The sequence below is a fragment of the Cnephaeus nilssonii genome (assembly GCF_951640355.1).
Source record: "Cnephaeus nilssonii genome assembly, chromosome: 6".
Classification (NCBI taxonomy): Eukaryota; Metazoa; Chordata; class Mammalia; order Chiroptera; family Vespertilionidae; genus Cnephaeus; species Cnephaeus nilssonii.
In genome coordinates this window covers 90,258,772-90,280,482 of record NC_137077.1, presented here as the reverse complement: position 1 = coordinate 90,280,482, position 21,711 = coordinate 90,258,772, and the positions used below count along the sequence as shown (strand labels likewise).

Below are 21,711 nucleotides of genomic sequence, written 5' to 3'. Positions count from 1 at the left end.
CTACAGCTGTGCAGAATGCAAACATCTCCGAGCCAGGGCCTGTCCTGCTCCCCCTGGTCTCGGGCAATGGAGCAAGGTGCCGAGTGGACCAAGCCCCTTCTCTCTGGGGCCAGGGAAGGGAGGTGTAGTCAACGGGGCAGCTGTTGCAGATGCAGGGAGGGATATTTTCACACAGAAAAAAAAGTCTCAGGGTAAAAATAGTCCTGCTGAGAGCCTAATGGCCCTTGGTGTAATTGCTGATGCCAGGGGAAGAGGTATCTTGGAGTTTTCTCAAGTGGCTGAGAGGGAGAGGGGCCCCACCGACTGCAGGGACCTGGAACCAGCCCAGGAGGTAGCATGCTGTGGAGGGCTGTGGGACTGGTCAGGGGCCAGCAGGCGGGGAGCACCGCACAGGGCTCTGCTCCCACTTGCAAATGACTTCAGTGCCCGACGTGTCATAGATGGTGCTTAATCCCCAGGTGGCAGGGGTCAAAGTAACCAGAAGAGCCCAGGACACCAGGGGCTGGAAATGGGGAATATTCTTAATTTTGAGGGAAAAGTAAAGGTTTAGAACACGAATTTTAGCTAAAAAGGGAGAGGCAGAGAGGCCTGCTCCATCTTGCCTCTGAGAAAGCGGGTGCTGAGAAACGAGCATGGGCAGACGCTGAAGTGGAAGGTGCAGCTTCCACAGCTGCCCACGGAAGCTGGCCGAGGGGAGAGGGGGGCTCGACTGGGTGTGGTGAACAGGAAGAAAGATCCAATTTCAGGGAGGGGAACTGCCCTGGGATGGCCTCAAGGATGGCCAGGAACCACTGCTTGTTCAGGATCGACCTAATTTTCGCCTGCTGGCTTCTGCACCTGTTCCTGGATCCTGCAACCAGGGATTCCAGATGGGTGCGGCCATCCCTCAAAGGCCAGACTTCTCGTGATGGAACTGGGGAGACAGGGAAAGACAGTGAAACACTAGGTGGGGATCTTGGTGGGAGTGTTCTCAGGAAGGAAAAGGCAGGACTGACCTTCCGCAAAGCAGCAAAGGCCGGGCCAAAGGTGGCTTTGACCTCCACACGGTCTCGGATCCAGGCTGGCAGCTTTGCCAGGATAGGTGGGCGGGCGTACCGCTGGTCCAGGAGCACTATGCTGGCAAAATCCTTCTGGTGCCTGATGGCCCTCCCTGGATGGGACAGGTTGGGCCTCTGATTAAACCTACCCACCCGACAGTACGTTGTGTGTCCCTTTCCCCTCCTCAGACCTCAGACTAGAGAGATGGTAAGTAAAATCCCATCCTGCCACCTCACTCTTCATCCATCCCACCCCAACTCTTCATCCAGGGCCAGTCCCCAGCTTACCTATTGATTGGTTGACAGCCTTCATACATAGATTCTCCACCAAAGCCTTTCCTGGGGGGGCCTGACCTGGGGTTCGGGGCTGGGAAGCACAAAGGAGATGACCTATCAGAACTGTTTCTTGTCCCCTGCCTTGTGTTCTGAGAAAAGGACACTGCCAGGCTCTGAGCAAGACCAGTCAGCTTCACGGGCACAATGCCAACAGCTGATATAATGGATGATGTCATGAGAAGCCCAAGAGGGTATGGAGGATGCTGCCATTCCCTCCAGAGCACACAGCAGGGGCAGTGGGGGAAGTGACATCATATCTTAGCTCAAGAGGCTACAGAGCTCCCCGCCCCTGCCCCCTTATCCTCCAGACCCTGAAGGTACTCACAAGGGTCTGGTCCAGGTAGGCCATTTTCTCTTGGAGCTCTGGAGACTTGATGTTGGGGTAGGGCAGGCCCACCATGACCACACACCTGAGTGGAGGCACACAGGAGCCAAAGGCACCTGGGGTTCACAAGGCCCAGGACGCAGGGCCGGGTCCTCACCCACATGACAGCTGCTGAGCCTACCACTCCAGTTCTCAAGCTGTGCTCAGTGGCTCTCCCTCTCCCTCCCCACCCTATACCACCTGGAAAGGGGTTTTTCCGCGAAGAGATCCAATCTAGGCCAGGGAATTGAGTTCTGATAAAGTTACCTCTGCCTAATTTTCCTCCTGGCCTCAAAGGGCCACACCCAAAGCTGCGGAATCACTTCCCCATGCAGCTGACTTCGCAGTCAGCCCAGGTGCAGACTCAGATGGCAGCAGATTGCAGGCGGAGGGAGGGCTGCTTGGATTGAGGGGCAGGTGGGCATCAGAGTCCTGGGAGATGGAAGCCCACTACTTACCGCCCGAGGTCATCAGAGAAGTTGATGCCTTCACTCATCTTTCCTCCGACCACCGAGAGCAACAGGGCCCCCGTCACCATGCCTCCTGCCTGGCCACGGCACTGCAGGAACAGCCCAAAGCTGGGACGCCATCCAAAGGTTTTCAGCCGCCAACCCCACAGGTCTGGACCCAAGGCCTGGGTTCCAGCTCTCACCTGAATGCACCTGGAATACTCTGTCAGCACCTGTTCCACCTGGTTTGCTCGCTTGGGTTCCTGAAATATCTGAAAGTAAACAGACATCTCCCAGAACAGGGTTTTAGGATGCCTGGCTCACAGATCTGCTCTAGACCTTGTTTTCCAGCCTGGGCTTGGGGGACTCCTCTGGGCAGTGACCAGGGATTAGAAGTGGTGGGAGACGCCCTCATATGGGAGGCCCGACCATCCAGTCTGATGAGCAGGAGAAATCCCACGGGAATTCTGGGTCACTGTCCCCAGAGTGGAAGGTTCAGCTGAGGGGTCACTCACCTTTTTCCTGACAGCCAGGCGGGCCAGCAGGCCACTCTTATCCCAGTGGGCATGGACCTGGCGTTGGTACTCATAGGAGGGGAAGAAACAGATCACCCCTCCAGGCACCACGTTGCACAAGTTACAGAGGATGCGACCTGTCTCATCCATCTAAGAAAGACAAGGGGCCCTCCATGGGGTCACTCCTGAAGCCACACCCAAAGAGGCTCCTAACCTTAGGGCTCAGAACCAAGTACAGAGACTCACGGGTGAGTGCGGTCCGGGAGGCCTATGGCCAGGTGGCGCCCCCTGCCTGGGAATCACAAATTGGAATGTGCCACCCTCCCTCCACACTCAACTGCTGCTCCTGGTGACTGGCAGCGGCTGACACACCGCAGTCCTAGCACACGGAGCTACACCGGTCATTGGTGTGTGCCAAGTCCTCCCTCCCCAACTCCCAACGTCCTGTGGGCAACTGGAGATTAGGCACCATCTATGTCAAATTGGGCACTGAAAACCCCAGGCATGCCACTGGAGAAGTGCCCCAGCACTGGAATCCCTGCTGGCAGGGCTCGCTATAACCCCATGGCAAAAGGAAATGGTTTCTCATGAGCTTCATCCTAAAGAGATGGCTGGAGGTGTCAAGAAAACTATTTTTAAAAATCCTCACCCAAGGACATACCTTTCATTGATTTTAGAGAAGGGGAGAGGGAGAAACATCGATTGGTTGCCTCCCATACATGCGCCCACTGGGGACTGAACCCGCAACCTGGGTATGTGCCCTGACTGGGATTCGAACCCAAGACCCTTTGGCTCACAGGTCAACGCTCCAACCGAGCCACACTGGCCAGGACAAGAAAAGTTATTTAGCAGCCTCAGAGGTGAGGGGTGTGGGGAAACTCAGACCTTCCTGATAAACACCTAGACACTATTCATCCTGAACCAGCTGTGATGAAGACCAGTACTAAGTTGCACAATGCTTGAACACTCGGGATTGGCCAGAGTGTCCCCACCCCAGAAGTCTCTCTCCTGCCCTAGCAAAGGCCAAGGTGAGGCAGGATGGCTGGTACTAACCATCTGAGGCAGCTCTCTTTTCAGGTATGTGAATTCCAGCTGCTGGTTGGAGGGCCCACTGCAGAGGACGAGGGGCAGGATGTTGTCTGGAGGGATCACGTGACCTGGGGAGACCCAGAGAGAGGCTGAGAACTGGAGGTGCAAGGTTGAGTCCAGAAAGAGCACTGCCCAACCCTTGCCTTCCAGACTAGGAGTAGCCGCTTATATCACTTACCCACCCACCTGTTTCCACACTAAAGCAGCAATGCTCAGAACTCTCCCAGGTGGACAGAGGGGGCACAGAGCACGAGAGCACGGAGATGGCGAGCTCAGAGAGAGCTGGCAAAGGATGAGATGCCCATCCCGTGTTTCCTCAGCCCCTAAGGCCTACTAACAGCATATGGTTCAACACAGGGTCATAAGTGACTATGTGGCCCATTCTACCCTGAACATGGATCCTCACCACAGGAAAACTCCACCAGTCGCTCGGCTTCCACCCCAGCACATGCCAGCAGCTGCTCCCGAAAGTCAGAAACCTGAAGACCACAACGTCAAGGCTCTGTGACCTCCCTGAGGTCCAGGGACAGGGCCTCAGGTCTGAGCAGGCAGAGCCTTAACAGAGAGGGGAAGAGAGAATCGCTTGGAAAGACAAAAGTCTAGGTGAGGAGGCAGCAAGTACATAAGAACAGAGAAGAGGTAAAAAGAAAAGCTGATAACAAATTAGCAAAAAGGATAAAACAATTATATGGTGTCCAGTGTTGGCAGTCCCATTTAACTACTTGTGGGAATAGCAAAGGAAATTTGGCACAGTGGCTCTCAGCCCTGCATATGCAACAAAATCACCAGTGGGAATTTAAAAATATATATTCACATGGCCAGGGCCCAGCCCAAACTATTGAATAAGAATCTCTAGCGCGAGGACTATGCTTTTGTATTTTTAAAAGCTCCATCCAAGTTTTTTACCTATCAAATTGGCAAAAATCCAAAAGTTTGACCACTCTGGAGAAACAGGCACGTGTATACACTGCAGGTGGGATACAGCATAGTACCACCGCAGCCAGCGGGGAACGTGACAATATTTAACAAATCAAATATATTTAGATTTTCTAAACTAGCAACCCCATATCTAGGAGTCTCCCCTGAAGGTACAGCTCAACAAACCAATTAACACACGCACAGGATATTTCTTGTGAAGTTGTTTGTGAGGGCTAGACTGCCTACCCAGAGGGACTGGTCGACTGCGCTATGCTGCATCCACCCACCAGAAACCTGCACAGCCAACGAAAGGAACGCAGGCCGTGCGTGTGTGCTGATACAGAGTGATCGCCAGAGCATACTGGTGAACAGAAACTGAGCATGCCACCTTTGAAGGAAAGGAAAAAAGCCATCTGCTTATTTTGGCAAAAAAAAAAATTAACATGAAATAGTAGAAGGATAGACCAGCTAATAAAACATGCTCACCTATGGGATGGGGAACAGGTTGGGAACGGATGAAGTGAGATATTCTGATCTTTGTATAGTTTCAATTTTTGAACCACACAGAGGTTTTACATATTTTGAAAATAGAAGTAAATCAACAAAAAGGAAAACTCTCAAACTGAAACAAAAAAAGCCTAGCTACCTATCAAATTCACAACATACGCTCACAGAAGAGCCTGATAGCAATGGCTTCACGTCCTCAGTGACCACATATCCAGGCAGGATATACTCAAAGGCAAAAAAAAAAAAAAAAAAAAAAATGCGAAGAAATAAAACTTTGACCAATAGGTTATTGTTAGGATATTGGTATTATATTTTTGGCACTATTTTAAGTATATTGTGTGTGAGAACAAATAAGTAATTATGTTAATTCTAGAGGCGCAGTGCACGAAATTCGTGCACTTGGGGGGGGGGGGGTGTGAGGTGTCCCTCAGCCTAGCCTGCTCCCTCTCGCAGTCTGGGAGCCCTCGGGGGATGTCTGACAACTTAAGCCCGTTCCCGCCAGTCAGACATCCTTAGTGCTGCCGTAGATGTGGGAGAGGCTCCCACCACTGCCCCTGCACTCGCCAACCGTGAGCCCGGCTTCTAACTAAGCAGTGGTCCCCTTATGGGAGTATACTGACCACCAGGGGGCAACTCCTGTGTTAAGCATCTGCCCCCTGGTGGTCAGTGCACATCTTAGTTCCGCTGTTCGATCAATTTGCATATCAGCCTTTTATTATCTACTAGCGGCCCGGTGCACGAAATTTGTACACTGGGGGTGAGGGGTCCCTCAGCCCAACTTGCCCCCTCTCACATACTGGGAGCCCTCAGGGGATGTCCTACTGACGGCTTAGGCCCGCTCCCCACGGGAGGTCTCCACGGGGAGCGGGCCTAAGCCGCAGTCTGGCCTCCCTTTGTGGGAGGCAACCAGGCTGATCAGGGGAAGGCGCCAGCCCCATCACCCCGCTGCTGCAGCCACTGCCAGTCACCACAGCCACCAAGGTGTTTTCATCAACACAGACTCCAGTCCCTTCACCAAGAAAAAATGACAACTTTCTTTAGGCATTTTCAAGATGTGTCTTTCATAGGATATGCATTTCTTTCTTTCTTTTTTTTTTTTTATCCTCACCTGAGGATATGTTTCCATTGACTTTTAGAGAATGTGGAAGAGAGAGGGAAAGACAGAGAGAAACATCAAAGTGAGAGGAACACTTTCATTGGTTGCCTCCTGCATGAGCCCTGATCTGGTCCCCGGCCAGAAAGGAGCCTGCAACCTAGGTACATGCCCTTGATCAGAATCGAACCCAGACCCTGCTCTCAGCAGGCCGAGGCATTATCCACTGAGTCAAACCGGCTAGGGCAGGATGTGACATTTCTTATCCCTCCAGCAGCGGACCTTCGTTTTTTTCTCCAGAAGTGTGGTGGAAAAACCCTAGATCACCTTTTTGGATTCTTATTACCCAGGTTACTAAGAATATTACCAGTGGCATACAGGAAGCTTAGCCAATGTGCAGTCAGAAAAGGTGTTTCCTCTATAGTTCACAACAATTGCGGGCTGGGCCTTGCCCAGGCCTTTCCAGCTCCCTCTGATCACCGGCTCCGCCCCTGCCCAGGCCTGCCCAGACCGAAAGCCTCTGGCCGAGGCTTTCGGCCTTGGGCAGGGGACCCCCAGCTCCCTGCGATCGCAGGCTCCGCTCCTGCCCCCTCGTTCTGATTGCAGGCTTGGCCCTGCCCTGGAGCCTCCTGGCTCAGGCCCTTCCCAGGCTGCTCTGGGCCCACGCAGCCTTACCTCACAGTGACCTGGGTGCCTGGGACACAGGCGCTGGGTGCCTATGTATGCAAATTAACTGCCATATTTTTTGGGTTAATTAGCATACTCACTCTGATTGGCTATGGGTGTAGCGAAGGTACGGTCAATTTACATGTTTGTCTATTATTAGGTAAGACTAGTGGCCCGGTGGACGAAATTCGTGCACATTAAAAGGGGATTAATTAGAGGAAATAATTTAATATTGCTATTTGCCCTTTCTCTATAATAGAAGTGTCAGAGATTAAAGAAAAGTAGTAAAATGTATATGAAAACCTTCCTCCTGTCAGAGTCTGGGGTGCACCATGGGACCCAGAGTCAAGTCCCCACCTACACACATGCAACTCAAAATCGTGTGAGACCCAGACCCGGCCGGCCCCCCCACATTGGGCTAGATCCAGACCCAGCCAATCCCACCCTTGTCAAGCCCCGCTGGGCAGGGGCATAGCCTCAGGTCCCCTGGCCCAGCGCCAGGACAGGGGGTGTGAGGTCCCCCAGTCCAGACCAGGGCGGGGGGCGTGCTTTGAGGTCCCCCGTCAAGCCCCGCCGGGTGGGGGGCACGGCCTGAGGTCCCCTGTCAAGGCAAGCCAGACGGGGGCGCAGCCTCAGGTCCCTTGGCCCGGTGCTGGGGCGGGGGGTACGGTCTGAGGTACCCTGGCCTGGTGCTGGGGTGGGGGCTGCGGCATGAAGTCCCCTGTCAAGCCCCACCTGGTGGGGGTGGGGTGCAGCCTGAGGTCCCCTGTCAAGCCCCATGGGGACGGGGGAGGGCGTAGCCCCAGGTCCCTGCTGATTGCTTGTTAAGGCTCCTTATGGAAACTTGGCCTCAGCTGTGGGTGCAGCCATCTTTGTGATAGAGTAATGGTCAATTAGCATATTCCCTCTTCATTAGATAGGACTAGAGGCCTGGTGCACGAAATTTGTGCATGGGGGGTGTCACTCAGCCCAGCCTGCACCCTCTCCAATCTGGGACATCCATCTCACAATCCAGGACTGCTGGCTCCCAACTGCTCACCTGCCTGCTTTCCTGATTGCCCCTAACCGCTTCTGCCTGCCAGCCTGATCACCACCTAACCACTCCCCTAACCAGCCTGATTGATGCCTAATTGCTCCCCTGCCAGCCTGTTTGCCCCTAACTTCCCTCCCCTGCAGGCCTGGTTCCCCCCAACTGCCCTACCCTGCAGGCCTGTATCCCCCACAACTGCCCTTCCCTGCAGGCCTGGTCACCCACAACTTCCCTCCTCTGCTGGCCTGGTCACCCCTAACTGCCCTCCCCTGCAGCCTTGATCGCCTCCAACTTCCCTCCCTTGCAGGCCTGGTCCCTCCCCTGCTGGCCATCTTGTGTCCACATGGGGGCAGGATCTTTGACCACATGGGGGCAGCCATCTTGTGTGTTGGAGTGATGGTCAATCTGCATATTACTCTTTTATTAGATAGGATAGAGGCCTGGTGCACGGGTGGGGGCCAGCTGGTTTGCCCTGAGGGGTGTCCCGGATCAGGTGGGGGTTCTCTTGGGGTGTGGGGCGGCCTAGGCGAGGGGCCTGTGGTGGTTTGCAGGCCGGCCACGCCCCCTGGCAACCCAAGCAGAGGCCTGGTATCTGGAATTTATTTATCTTCTATAATTGAAACTTTGTAGCCTTGAGCGGAGGCCAGGGCCAGCCAGGAAGCTTGGCTTCCTCCATTGCCAGGGGCAACCCAAGCCTCCTGCTCTCTCCAGCTCCATGGCTGCTGCCATTTTTCTTGGGATTTATTTATCTTCTATAATTGAAACTTTTTAGCTTGAGTGGAGGCCTGGGCTCAGGCAGCCTTGAGCCCCGGCAGCTGCAAGGCCCAGAGCTCAGGCCTCGCAGCTGCCGTGGCCGGCAGCGGCAGCAGCAGCGGGGTGATGGGATCGGTGCCTTCCCCTGATGAGCTCAGTTGCCTCCCACAGAGGGAGGCCAGACTGCGGCTTAGGCCGCTCCCCTAAGCCGTCAGTAGGACATCCCTTGAGGGCTCCTGGACTGTGAGAAGGGGCAGGCCTGGCTGAGGGACCGCCCCCCCCCCCCCCGCCAGTGCACTGGGCCTCTAGTAGATATATAAAAAGCCAGCAACTGGAATGCCATAACAACCAGAAGATCGGTAGCTATGATGCCCACTGTGGCCAGCAAACCGGCCAGATTGGGGGGAGTGGGGGTGGGGCTGCAGCCAACCTCCCTCGGCCCCTCCTCCCGGTCGGCCCCACCTGATTGGCCTCTCCCACCCCAATCAAGGGTGGAGCGGCTGGCCAACACCCACACGGCCCTTCCCCCAGCCAGCCTAGTCCACAATTGCCTGCCCCACCCCATTGGCCCACAGCTCCTCCCCCTGGTCGACCCTGCCCCCGATAGGCCCCCAGCACCCCATCAGCCCGCAGCCTCTCCCCCTGGCCATCCCCGCCCCTGACTGCACCCCACACCCCAATAGGGGGTGGGCCGGCTGGCCAACCTCCTGCAGCCCCCCCCCCCAACTCCAATCAGGGGCAGGGCCAGACAGCCAACCTCCCATGGCCCCTCCCCCAGCCGCTGACCTACAATTGGCCTCCCCACCCCTATTTGGGGTAGGGCCTGCTGGCCAATTGCCTGCAGCCTCTCCCCCCAGCCGGCCTGGCCCTGATCGGGCCCTGATCAGGGCGGGCCAGCCAGACCCAACCCGTGCACCAATTCGTGCACTGGGCCTCTAGTATAGGATAAAAAAAAAACAAGTTTAGCTTGAGAAATGAGATAGAGAATAAGGTCAAATAAATTGGTTGATTTTTGAATCAGAAATATCAATATGGTCTCATGATGTCTGAAAATATATTTCCCAGGTCAGTACTGAAAAGACCCACAAACAGTAATCATCCAGGAACACTGCACGCGCATAGCACCCAGATCTTGGTTTCTAAGTACCCATCCCCAGCAAAAGAAACTAGGGCACCTTGGAGAAATGAATGATTCCAGATCTGGGGCAAAGAAAGCACCGGGTGGTCTGGGGTGTTTTGTTGTGCCAGGAAGCAAGAAAGCATCCTAAGACTAAGGAGGCCACATCACAAGGACCAGCAGCAGCAGGGAGGTTCCCACAGGCCACAATGGATTTGAGCATTGAGCCATAATGACTACCAATTATTTTAATACACGAATGAAAAAAACATACAGGTCTAGACACATGAAAGAATGGAAAACAGTAAAGCTACAGGGGCAATCTGACAGGCAGCTGAGTTTGGGAACAGACCGCTTGAGGATGCTGAGTAGCTTTTCATGTAGGAAGTCCTATTCTAGGACAGCGGTCGCCAACCTTTTGGACCTCACGGACCACCAGTTAGCGACCACTGTTCTAGGACGTCTCCTAAGGAAATAACCACTATGCAGGGACTGGTTACATTTACCACTCTATTGTTTAAACTCTGTTGTTTTCTAGAGAAAAACTAGAAATTACCTAAATACCTAAAAAAAGTGGTTATATTAAATATAATATACATTCATGTTATAGCCAAAGTATGGTGGAATAAATGCTTCTTTACTGACAAGAAAAATGTGGATGACATTCTGTTGCTGAGTGAGAAAAACCAAATTATAACAACTGCATTTACAGATAATGCCATATTTTTGTTTTAAAAATATCTACTCTAATAAAAGAGAAAGATGCAAATTGACCGTACCTTCGCAATGCACATAAGCCAATCAGGAGTATGCAAATTAACTCAACAAAGATGGCGGGTTAATTTGCATACACAGGTGCTGAGTGGCAGGGGGCGGGACGCTTGTGTCGTCACCATGGCGACGATGCAGGCATTTCGCACCGCCCCAGCCGCTCAGGGCATCTGGGCAGCGTGGGAAGGTGGAAAAGCGGTTCTGGATGGAGCAAAGGCAGAAAGGTGGCTCCGGGCTGGAGCAAAGGCGGTGCCGGCAGCCAGGGGAAGGAAGGCCCATTCTTGCACGAATCTTCATGCATCGGCCTCTAGTGTATGTATATTTGTAGAAATTATGCATACAACTATAATGATATGCACCAAATGAATCTTTTGCTAGTGAAATTATGACCCTTCTTCCTGTTTTTGCTTATCTGTGATTTCTACAATGAAAATATAATACTTTTCTAAAAATACATTTAAGTTTATAAAAGAGGGAAGGTCGTATCTATGGTGGGTACAGGAAGGGAGTGGCACTAAGGCACTAAGTGTGAGGAAGAAACTCCAACAGGACTTTCTCTGGAGAAGTGTGATCCCACCGCTTCAGACACACAGGAGCAGTGGCAAGGCCCCATCCCCAAGCCTACAAGGCCCAGCAGTGAGACAGCACAGCAGTGCCACCTGGTGGACATTGTTGGGCCTGTTCTAGCCAAGCCCTTTCTGGTTTGGGAACCCAGGGATGAGGTGAAGAGGCCTGACTGTGCACCATTCCTGTCACTGTCCCATCCATACCCGGGCACAGGAGTCTGGATCCAGTGTCCTTACCGGCTGCATGGTGCCCCCCGCAATGACGACTGCCCGGCATTCCTTCACCACCTGGGCAAAAGGCACTGCTGGATTCAGTAGCAAGAATTTCAGGCTGCTCTGACTGAGGCTGCCTGATAAAAAGACAAAGAAAAGATCTACATGGGAAGGGGGCAGGTACAGGCCCAACAAACACTTCTATCCTCCGAGGCAAAGGGGACCTCCAGCTGGGTCCATGTAGGAGGCACGAGAGATAATCACTTTCTCTTTAAATCAAATCCCACTTAATCTGCAGGACAACCATGAGGTAGAGTACTATTAGCTCCCTTTTCACATGAGGAAAATGAGGCTCAGAGACAAAGAAACTGGTCCAAGACACAGCTTGTAGGTGATGGAACAAGGCTCAAGCTAAAGCCCATGTTACCTTAACCACTAGGCTACATGGCTCCTCTCACATCCTTGCCTGAGACAACCGACCATCCCACACACCTGCTTCCCTCCTCACTACCCCCACTGCCTGCCCAGGTCACAGGAGGCTGGCATCACCATGTTTCTTCGTCCTGACCCCCGGAGGTGCTGGGATGGAAGTAAAGGCCCCTTTCATGCTCTGGCCTCCAGCTCCAGGCTGGCTTCCCCTCGGATTACCTTGGCGGCTCAGCATGACCCTGCCGTCCTGGTTGGCAGTGGTGAGAGCTTCAAGGAAGCCTTCGATGTGCATCAGCGGGGAAGCAGGCCGAGGCACCCTGGCCTCCCCGTCTTCCACAGGGGCTGTGGGAGCTGCACAGAGTGGAAAGGAGAGAGTCTGGGACCACAGGCGAGAGCAGAGAGCCTCCTTGCAGTTGGACTAACGGGTTCTCTGGGGAGAGTCCATGTGTGAGGAACATCCCTGCCCAGGGCCTGCAGCCCCGCCCCGCCTCCGGACTCACTCTCCGTCACCCCGGGCTGCAGGCTCTGTAGGAAGTGCTGGAACCCCGCCAGTCTGGGCTGCTCCCTGGGGGGAGGGAGGACTGCCCCATACCTTTCTGTGAAGCCAAAAAGCTGAGCAGGAATAAGAGCAACAGAGACAAACGAGGGCAGCAGTGAGGGAGGCCAGGGTGGACAAGAGGCTTCCATCTCTCATCTGCATCTCAACCAGCACCCACCCTCCCGCCACCCCAACACCAGGCATCTTGGCAGCCCCTCCCCAACCCGGCAAGGATGCTCCCCAGTGAGGACAATAGAGACGAGGGTGCCTCTGAGTATCCACAGGGCAGGAGAGAGAGGCTCTGTGAGGGCAGCACGCAGGGATGCAGCTGGACCCCACCAGGCCCCAGAGAAGGGCAGCCGTACCTTTCTGCTGACCATGCTCTTCTCACAGTAGCGCCTCACCTGCAAGACCAAACCCGCTGTAGGCGCACGGACCACTTAATCAGGCTGGACAACAAAAACAGATAACCACTCTCCCAAACCCCGGGAGCCTGAGTCACCACCATCTCCCGGGGAGCCCAAAGCCTCCTGAGGCCGACCATGTCACCCTCCTTTCTGAGGTCACTCCGCTCCCACTGTCCCCACACCACACAGGGCTCTCCCACGAGAGGGCCCCTGCCAGGCCTCAGGCACGGCCTCCACAAGTCTGCATGGCTCCACCCCTCCTAAAGGTGCTGTGTCCCTCTGCTTTCCTTCACCATGACGGCACCTAAGCTAGATCTTGAAGGATTAAGAGTTAGTCTTTAAAAAATCCTATAAGCAAAGGCACAAAGGAGGTAAAGCCTGGGACTTGTTCAAGGGACACCTGGAGTGCAGTTAGGTTGGTGTGTAGGCTGAAATGCAAGACGATGACTTTGGAGCCTTTAAAGAATTCTCAAAAGAATGGTATCTTTCAATTAAGATTCACTAGACTATAGTTTGTAAAAGTTATTAGAAGGGAGACACAATGAAATCAAGAAAACCAGAAAGAAGCAAAGGAAAAGACTGCACTGAAGCAGCAGCTGTGGAAATGAAAAGGTGGGGTAAATTCAACAGCTATCCAGGCTATGGGGCACAATGGGTGACCTCGTTGAGCCTCGGCTTCCTTTGCTCTAGAATGGTGATGGCACACCCTACTCTACAGTCACAGGACCTGGCCCACTGCCTCAAACACAGTGATTGTTCCGTTATTGTTAGTAAACTAGAATCATAAGTTTGTGAGTCTGGCCCCGGGGAGAGCACCAATATGTAGGCCTGGAGCAAGCAAAACTGTGAGGCTGCAATAAATCACAGCTGGAGGGGGAAGATGAGAAAAGGTCAAGCAGAGTGGCCCAGCTGTGACCTCACTCCCCGCAGCCCAACAGCAGGATCACACTCACAAAATTAACTTCCAGCTCTACCCAGCAGCCTAGGGGAAAGACCGTGCCCCATGAAACATGGAGTAAAGCGGAGGGCCGGGCGTCTCTAGTTGTGCTTATTAAGTACAAACAAAGACACCTTTCCCCCCTAATCTCTCTGACCCTTGAACCCTAGGTCCTGGATTATGTTTTGTTACTGACATTACTTTTTTTTTTTTAAGTGTTAATGGTATGTCTGTGCTGTAGATCCTCAGCCCTCTGGACTGATTGAGGACAGAAGGAATTTCCTTTTTATTCCTTCCATAGTGTTAACACAGTGTTCTGCCACAGGTAGGGGTAAGGATAAGATCTGATGAGCTAGCATGGACCAGTAAAACCTCTACCTTGAACAAGTTGATGTTGTCGATCTGGCTCTGAAAGAGAAAGTCATTGATGGTCTTCAACTCTGTCCCTAAGGGTAAACAAACGAGCCTTGGGGTCCTGCTCTGAAGACCACGGTGTTGGGGTCCCAGAGGGAAGCTCAGAACTGGCTCAGACCAGCCCTGGGCCCATGAGGGCCACCCTCTTACCTGTCTTTGAAAGGCTCTGTGTATTGGGATTTTGCTTAATGTTCCCTAAAAGAGAATTCCAACAGGTCAAGATGGTGGTCCTCTGGCCCCATCCTCTCACACTCCACAGTGTACTAGTAAAATAAGAACATTTGTCTGTGAACCGGCTTTTTGCTATTTTTAATACCCATAGACTCCCGCCACTGAGGACAGATGTTCCAGGAAGCCTCAAAGCCTGACCCACAAGTGATTTGGAGACCAAAGCCTGGTGATTCTTTTCACAGGGAGGCAGGGACAGAGTAGCCACCCCAGTTTAGGCAGGTGCCAACAGGACACGCCCAGCTGCTCGATGACAGAGGCACGGCAGAGACGGAAGCCAAGAGCACCAACGTGAGACAAAATCCCCTCAGAACAACCACGCTGGCGTCCTGGACTTCCGCTTCCATGAAAGCATTCAAAAGGATCCCCGGGGAAGGAAAGGGCTGCTGCACAGAATGCTGGAAAGGTGCATGGGACCTGGAGCCAGTGGGTTCTAGTTCCTCTCAATGGGCTCAGCAACCAAAGGCTCTAGCTTCATTCACCCGTGTCACTGAGGGTCAACACACCCATGCTGCCGTCCTCACAGGAGCACTCCAGCTGCTATCATACTATGTAAAACGTCATTCACTTGTATTGTAGTGCTATTACTACCTCAGAACAGTGAATAAACCAGGGTCCTGAAAAAGATCTACTAGTAAGTTAGACGTCCTGACAGCGTCCAGGGAGCCGAGACCAACGAGCGGAGCAGGGTGGGGTTAGGGCGGGGCGGGGCTCCTTACCACCCAGCACAGTCACCAACTTCTCCAACAGGTACAGGATCTGTTTGATGTACATCAGGTTCTTGGCCTTCAAACGCTTCCTGAGGACAAACCAACAGACAGCAAGTGGGTTACTCCAACAGCACCTTCCCTTCTAAGTGCCCCAAGCTGAGGCCTTTCTGGCTGGTGTCTTTCTAACTGGGTCACAAGCTACAAATACTCCCCCAGAAAAACAGGCTGGCTGTGACCCACGGCCTTCGGAGCCAGGTGCTGTGTCCTGAGCACCCCTGGCCTATGTGGGTGCACACACACAGGAGACAGCAGCACGCTAGGCCACCCCGCAGAGATGCCAACCTAAGTGCCTCCTCTCAGAGGCTGGCTTAGGGGTGCTGAGGCTGAGCGGGATTTTCCCTTCCCCTCTGGAGGTGGTGTCTCACCTGTATCGTTCCATGTACTGGAGCAACTGGGAATGTGCCTGGCAGAGCTGAGGAGAGAAGAAATGGGCATGAAGGCAGACCAGGGTCTGGGCAAGTGGAACAGGGCTGTGCCAATTGTCTACATCAGTGGTCGGCAAACTCATTAGTCAACAGAGCCAAATATCAACAGTACAACGATTAAAATTTCTTTTGAGAGCCGAAAACTGACTTCTGCGCATGGGCCACGAAGTTTCAATCGCACTGTACGTGCACGCCCGCACGTGGTATTTTGTGGAAGAGCCACACTCAAGGGGCCAAAGAGCTGCATGTGGCTCGCGAGCCGCAGTTTGCCGACCACTGGTCTAGATTGTGGCTAGAAAATGCCAGCCCAGGACACATAGGAGGCAATCAAGGTGAGGAGAGTGGGGCTGGTTACAGACTAAGGTGTGGGTTTTAAAGGTCCGTGGGCTGGTGGGACCTGAGAGGAAGGCAGGCAGGTTCTGCTGCAGGGGCCACTCTGTGCCAGGGAAAAAGCAAGAGGCTGACTCTCCGGTAACAAAGCCCCCTCTAGTTCTTACTGGGCTGGGAAAAGACGTTGCCTACTAAGGGTGATAGTTCAAGGTAACCATCATGTCCCGGCCGAAGATCAACCCAGGCATTGGTCAGTAGAGGTGGTGGAATGTCACGTGGGTTTCAGGGTCAGAAACCAGTGGTCAAATCCCAGTTTCCCACTTACTAGCTATGTGACCTTAGGCACTGCCTAAACCTCCCTGAATCTCTGAGTTCTCAGTGTAAAATAGGAATACCAGCCCAATGTAGATTAGACGTGAACATCAGAGGTAACTCCTACAATGCATGGCACTTAACAGGCAATAAATAGTTTTCAGAAATCTTGAGCATTCTTCAGTTAAATCCTCTCAAAGCAGTATCATCTAACTACATGAGGACCCTGCTTCTCTCAAGCCATTATCCTGGATCATGGAGTGGTTAGCAGCATCCTGGGCTGGAGGGACTCAGGACAACACAGGCCAGTGAAGACCAAGGCACCAGCCCCTCTGCCTGAGCTAGATCCCAGTTCTGAGATCCGCTAGAAAGCAGTCACCTCTCATGAGGCTGCCGCCTTGACGCAGTGCACCACTACCAAGCGCCATTTATGGAGGAATCCCAGGTCCAGGCAGTTAGGGAAATGATCCTTTGCCCCATGATAAACCCTGGCTCCAGAGGGAGAGGCTGACCTACCTGGGATCCACTGACCTCCGTACTGTGGATGCCTGTGATGGTGTCAATCAGGTTGTGCGCCTCATCAATGATCACTACCTGGCCCTGCAGCCGGATCCCCGCGGCCTGCCGGGTGGCCGTGTGCAGCAGCATCTGGTAGGGCAGCACCACCACCTGGGAGGAGATGGGACCACCTGAGTGGGGCGGGACTCCCTCCCAGAGCAGGGTCACCAGCCTGCCCTCAGTTCCTGGTGTGAACAGTTTTATTTCCTGCCCAGAATAGGTGCAGGGAAAGGATCGCATCGTACTGTGCTTTTAGCAACAGACTCCTCAAAAGTTTGATGTGGAACATCAAATATATGAAACAAAAGTAAAGCTGATCTGACTTTTGACTGAACCAAGAGTGGGGTTATGGGGAGGGGAACCCCAGGTGCTTAGCTTTGTCCATACCCCCAAGGTAGCCCCCGAGGCACCCAAGTTTCCTAAAAAAAAAAAAGGTGAAAACCACGAGTGCAGCAGAAGGCAGCCCAGGGCTCCGGCCCAGGAGCTGTCACTGCCCAGCTGTGTGATTCTGGGAAAGTCATTTAGCTCCCATGAGCCTCGTTTTCCTCATTGCAAAATGGGCTTGATAAACTGTCAAAACAGGGTTAAGAAGTGGGGTTGGGTAACAAAAATAAAAACATTCTGTACATTTTTTAGTGGCTCTGGTGTTATGACGATTTTCCAGTTAAAAGCATACTGATAAACCAAGTGAAAATCCAGAAAACTGGAAACTTAAGACCCAGGTTTTAATATGGTTCCATTACTCACCTACTGTGAGAAAACAGATAAACCACTTAACCTTTCTGGACCCCAGTTGTCCCAGGGGTAGAATATGGAAAGTACCTGCCTTTGCTAGCTCCATGGGATACCATAAAAGCAAAAATGAGGTGAAAAGGGCCTTAAAAAGTCAAGATCATAAGAATTTCAGGACATCTTACTGCACTGGCACACAGTGTCTACAGCGCTAACCCTCGCTGCGGCAGACCCGGGAAGGACAGGGGAGTGCTGGGAGGGCTGCTGCATTGCTCCGAGGACCACACACGCAGTCCAGGGAAACAGACTGATGAGCAATTACTGCCACACGAAATTATTACTAACACAGTTCCCTGCATCTTTTAAAATCGACTTTAACCTTTTCTTGATTATATGGAATTCTCTACAAATAATATCCTATTTCCAAAAGTCACTCAAATGAAGGAAGTAGCAAGAAATGTTAAATCATAACAACCAAATAACAGTATAATTTTTGACCTGTTAAATTGGCAGCTTTTCTGTTTAAATAATAAAAACAGTCCTCTCAAATGCTGCAGTAAGTACACAGTTAAGACAGTCACTTTGAACAGCCATTTGGAAACAGATTTATGTTCTGTAGCTCCCATTCCTCTCGGTGTCTGCCCTGGCATCTCTCACTGTAGTTTCAACTAGGAATGCACACCTTCTCCTGGATCTGACCCCCCACAATGCCATAGTCCCTGCAGAACAGCCACCAAGGGACCTGGGGCCTCCTGCGGCCGGATGCCCTAGGAGAGAGTGGGTTTCGTGTCATCAGTGTGCAGTGTGTCTGTCAGTCCAACCATGGCCGGTGACACCTTCCCAAACTAAGAGGAGGAAGGAATTCCCTCACGGCCTAGGCTGCAGTTAAAGCCAAGAGCTACTGCCCAACCCTCCGCGGTCTTCACCTGGGCAGCTGGAATGGCAAACCGGCTCCCATAATAGGGACAGGCCCCAGCCTCCTTCCCCAGGGCCACCAGCTGCTCGATGTCCTTCACCTCCAGCAGCACCTGGTCCTGGAAGAGCTGCAGGTGCCTATGGCCATAGAAGGGACAGGCAGCCCGGGATGCCTGCCTTCTCCGCTTGGGCTCCTGGTCCTCAGCTCGGCTCTTGCTCTCTGCGGGTGGCAGCACGGGGGCAAAGGCAGAAAGAACAGTAACTGTCCTGTGGCCAGGAGCAGGCCGGTAAGGTCATGTCTACAAAACCCTTACGTGAACTATTTATTCTGGTCTCATCATGACACTCTGGTATTTTACTCTGTTCAAAACCCGGATTTTGGAATTAACACTGACCCAGAAAGCAAAAACACCTTTTCCCAAGGAGAGGCTCTTTAGGAAGAAACCATGTCTGTATCGGGCTGGCCCAGGCCCCTCCCCCTCACTCCCAGCACTGCCCGAGGCCACAGGATGGTCCCAGAGGCTGCTGCTTTAGCTCAAGGGTGCAGGTGGCTACCGTGTCTGCTCCTCTGTAGCTCCATACAGCGGTCGTTAATCAGCTGCACAGAACCCAGGTTTTTCACGTCTTGGTTTATACAAAGATTCTATGAGACAGAGGAGCAAGAGTTAAAGAAATGGTGCTGGCTAAATGATACACAGCAGCCCTCCCCCGTTCCCTTCCAAGGGTCAGCAAGGCCAGGGAAGAGGTTATCCTCCCCTTCCTCAGCCTGCCTGGAAGAGGAAGACAAAGGCACAAGGAAGGGAGCAGATGGCACCAGGGCCGAGGCGCCCTGCCTCTGTCTACCTGCCGAGAGCCGAGGGAGACGAGCCGGGTGTCCTTGCCAAAGGGGCTCTTCTGTACCTCATGCACAAACTGGGCCAGCTGGGAGTGGGTCCGACTGCAGTAATAAATCTGCGCCGAGGAAAAGCAAGGGATTTCAAAGACAGTATAACCTCCTCAAATATTCTCTGCACATCAAGGAATGCCATGGGTGATGGGCTGAGGGAATGGGGAAAGGGGCCACAAATATACAAACCTAAAGCAAGGTGACTCTGTCCCACAGAAGATCTTAGCAAAATACCAGGGTTTCCCCACCTCATCCTCAACTCCTGAAGTTCAAGAGAATGCCCACCAGATGGGACTCCTCCCATCAGTCATGCTCAGCCCCTAATCCAACTGTTCTGGAGGGCTGGGCCACCTTAGGAAAGGTATTTCCATGAGTGGTGACTCCTGACATGGAAAAGGTCCCTAAGATTCTGGGGCGTGGTGAGGGGCCGTTCCACACACACCTCCCAAGGGCATGAGGGTGGGGTTGGCAGTAAAGCAGGAGTAGGCTGAGCTGAACACTCTTTCTCTGTACTCCGCTAAGATTTAGAAGAGTGAGGAGAGGAAAAGAGAAAAAGGGAGAGGGGTCCAATTTCAACAGAGAAAACAAAGGTATTACGTGAATGAAACCAAATGATTTGAATTTGAGAAGTGTTGGCACCAATACGCCTCATAGCTTTCCATGCAAATGAAAATATGAACAAAAGAGAAGCATGCCATCAGACATCCAAAGGACAAAGAACTCTCACTCTGACCTGCCCTGGCCTTCCCCAACCCCTGATGCAGAGAGAGACCCAGGGTCCTTGGCCCAGAATGGCTGTTCTTCCATGGCCTGCGGCACATGAGCCCAGACACCACTCCCACAAGATGTCTTCCCAGGTGCCCAGACCAGCCTGCCAGGTGAGCACCTAGAGACCAAGGTCTGGGTCTGGGGAGACAGTCAGTGGGCTGGAGGCCCCTCACCTACAGGAGGGACCCTCGCATTTTCCCTGGACTCCAGGCCAATCACAGCACAAAGCACAGGACACAGCCTCTTACCTTAGTTACATGTTCTTCCTCCAGGTCATCCTCATCCTCATCTAATCTGAGAGAAAAACAAACACAGAAAAACATTCTTCTCGCAAACGCAGGCCTACTAGACACACACTTACTGAGCATCTTACCACGTGCCAGCGATCAGCCCTAGACCTAAACAACTGAGAAATGAACTGAGGATCGCGCTCTGAGCTAGAAGGAGACGCACACACCCCAGTAATGAAGTTCCACCAAAGCCGTCGTGCTCGCTTGTGCTCTCGGTCAGAGACGCCCCAGGCTAACACCAAAACCATCCTCCCACTGCCACTCAGGAGAGGACAGAGAGAGAAAGAACATGGTAGTAACAAAACCCTAGGGTCAATGTTTGACTGTCATCTAAGACTACTCTCCTCTCACTGTCTAACCTCCAGCAAATGAGATTTCTCTCAGTTCACCAAGAGAATTTGACTCTATCACTCTATCAGAGCCTGGGCATGCTGTGCTCTGTGTCAGGAATGCTCTCTCCCTCACTTCTTCCCTTTACCTAGCCAACTTCAAGATCTCCTCATAAACATTACCTGGTCTGGGCAGCGTTCCTCAATCTCCCCTGGCAGGGTTGCCTGCCCTGTGACACACTGCCATGGTCCCTGTGATATTCATCTCTTTCAAACACCGTTTTTTCTTCTGTCTCCTCAACCACCCTATCCTGCCCACAGGCGGATCTGGGTGTGTCTTGTTTCTACGGATCGTCCCCTCCCCCGCCCTCCCCATAGCCTGCAAACAGCAGCAACTCCATGTACATTTCCTGAGTGAAGCTCCAAATGACTGGGTGAGAGAATAAAAGATGCTTTCACTTATGACCATATCAATCTCTTCTCCCCTCAGAATTTACAAAAAACTTAAATTAAAAAACTAAATAAATAAATCACATGCCACATAGTGCACAAACTCAGGATCGGGGAACGGGGGAGGGCTGCTGTGTATCATTTAGCCAGCACCATTTCTTTAACTCTTGCTCCTCTGTCTCATAGAATCTTTGTATAAACCAAGACGTGAAAAACCTGGGTTCTGTGCAGCTGATTAACGACCGCTGTATGGAGCTACAGAGGAGCAGACACGGTAGCCACCTGCACCAGCAGGCTCTCGGTGCAAGGCTGGATGTGTGAATGAACGAAGCCCGCCCTTTCTAGGAATGAATGAGGAGCCCATCAGCACTGGGGACTGTCAGTCAACCTGCATTACTTGGCTGGTTGTTTAGTCAACGTTATTAGTCTAAGCTTCTTAGAAAACACAAAATCCTTTTTCAGATATACTCTACCTTGTGTATAAGGTGGGGTCATCCATAGATTTTTTTTGTTTGTTTTTATTCACCTAGCAATTCAGTTTTCTTAAAAAGCAGAAATGCTCATTGCCT

General features: G+C 52.5%; 1 protein-coding gene across 8 annotated transcripts in view; it reads right to left on the bottom strand.

The window, feature by feature from the left end:
- Positions 1-38: 38 nt before the first annotated feature.
- LOC307100968 (putative ATP-dependent DNA helicase DDX11-like protein 8) overlaps positions 39-21,711 on the bottom strand; it is a 43,349-nt gene continuing 21,676 nt past the window's right edge. For 3 of the 8 annotated variants that reach the window (XM_079773655.1, XM_079773657.1, XM_079773658.1), the window contains 22 exons: positions 20,322-20,367; positions 19,263-19,370; positions 18,975-19,062; positions 18,431-18,639; positions 16,731-16,883; positions 15,513-15,559; positions 15,097-15,176; positions 14,300-14,344; positions 14,114-14,181; positions 12,757-12,795; positions 12,354-12,465; positions 12,073-12,204; positions 11,449-11,561; positions 4,197-4,269; positions 3,755-3,858; positions 2,702-2,851; positions 2,390-2,458; positions 2,196-2,296; positions 1,699-1,783; positions 1,326-1,404; positions 996-1,150; positions 749-913 (listed from right to left, as the gene is read on the bottom strand). In XM_079773655.1, the coding sequence (XP_079629781.1) occupies positions 887-913; positions 996-1,150; positions 1,326-1,404; positions 1,699-1,783; positions 2,196-2,296; positions 2,390-2,458; positions 2,702-2,851; positions 3,755-3,858; positions 4,197-4,269; positions 11,449-11,561; positions 12,073-12,204; positions 12,354-12,465; positions 12,757-12,795; positions 14,114-14,181; positions 14,300-14,344; positions 15,097-15,176; positions 15,513-15,559; positions 16,731-16,883; positions 18,431-18,639; positions 18,975-19,062; positions 19,263-19,370; positions 20,322-20,367 (2,083 nt within the window). In that variant the 3' untranslated portion in view covers positions 749-886. Of the gene's footprint in view, positions 914-995; positions 1,151-1,325; positions 1,405-1,694; positions 1,784-2,195; positions 2,459-2,701; positions 2,852-3,754; positions 3,859-4,196; positions 4,270-11,448; positions 11,562-12,072; positions 12,205-12,353; positions 12,466-12,756; positions 12,796-14,113; positions 14,182-14,299; positions 14,345-15,096; positions 15,177-15,512; positions 15,560-16,730; positions 16,884-18,430; positions 18,640-18,974; positions 19,063-19,262; positions 19,371-20,321; positions 20,368-21,711 lie in introns of all 8 variants that reach the window. The other 5 variants (XM_079773653.1, XM_079773652.1, XM_079773654.1 and 2 more) reach the window with 3 other exon arrangements.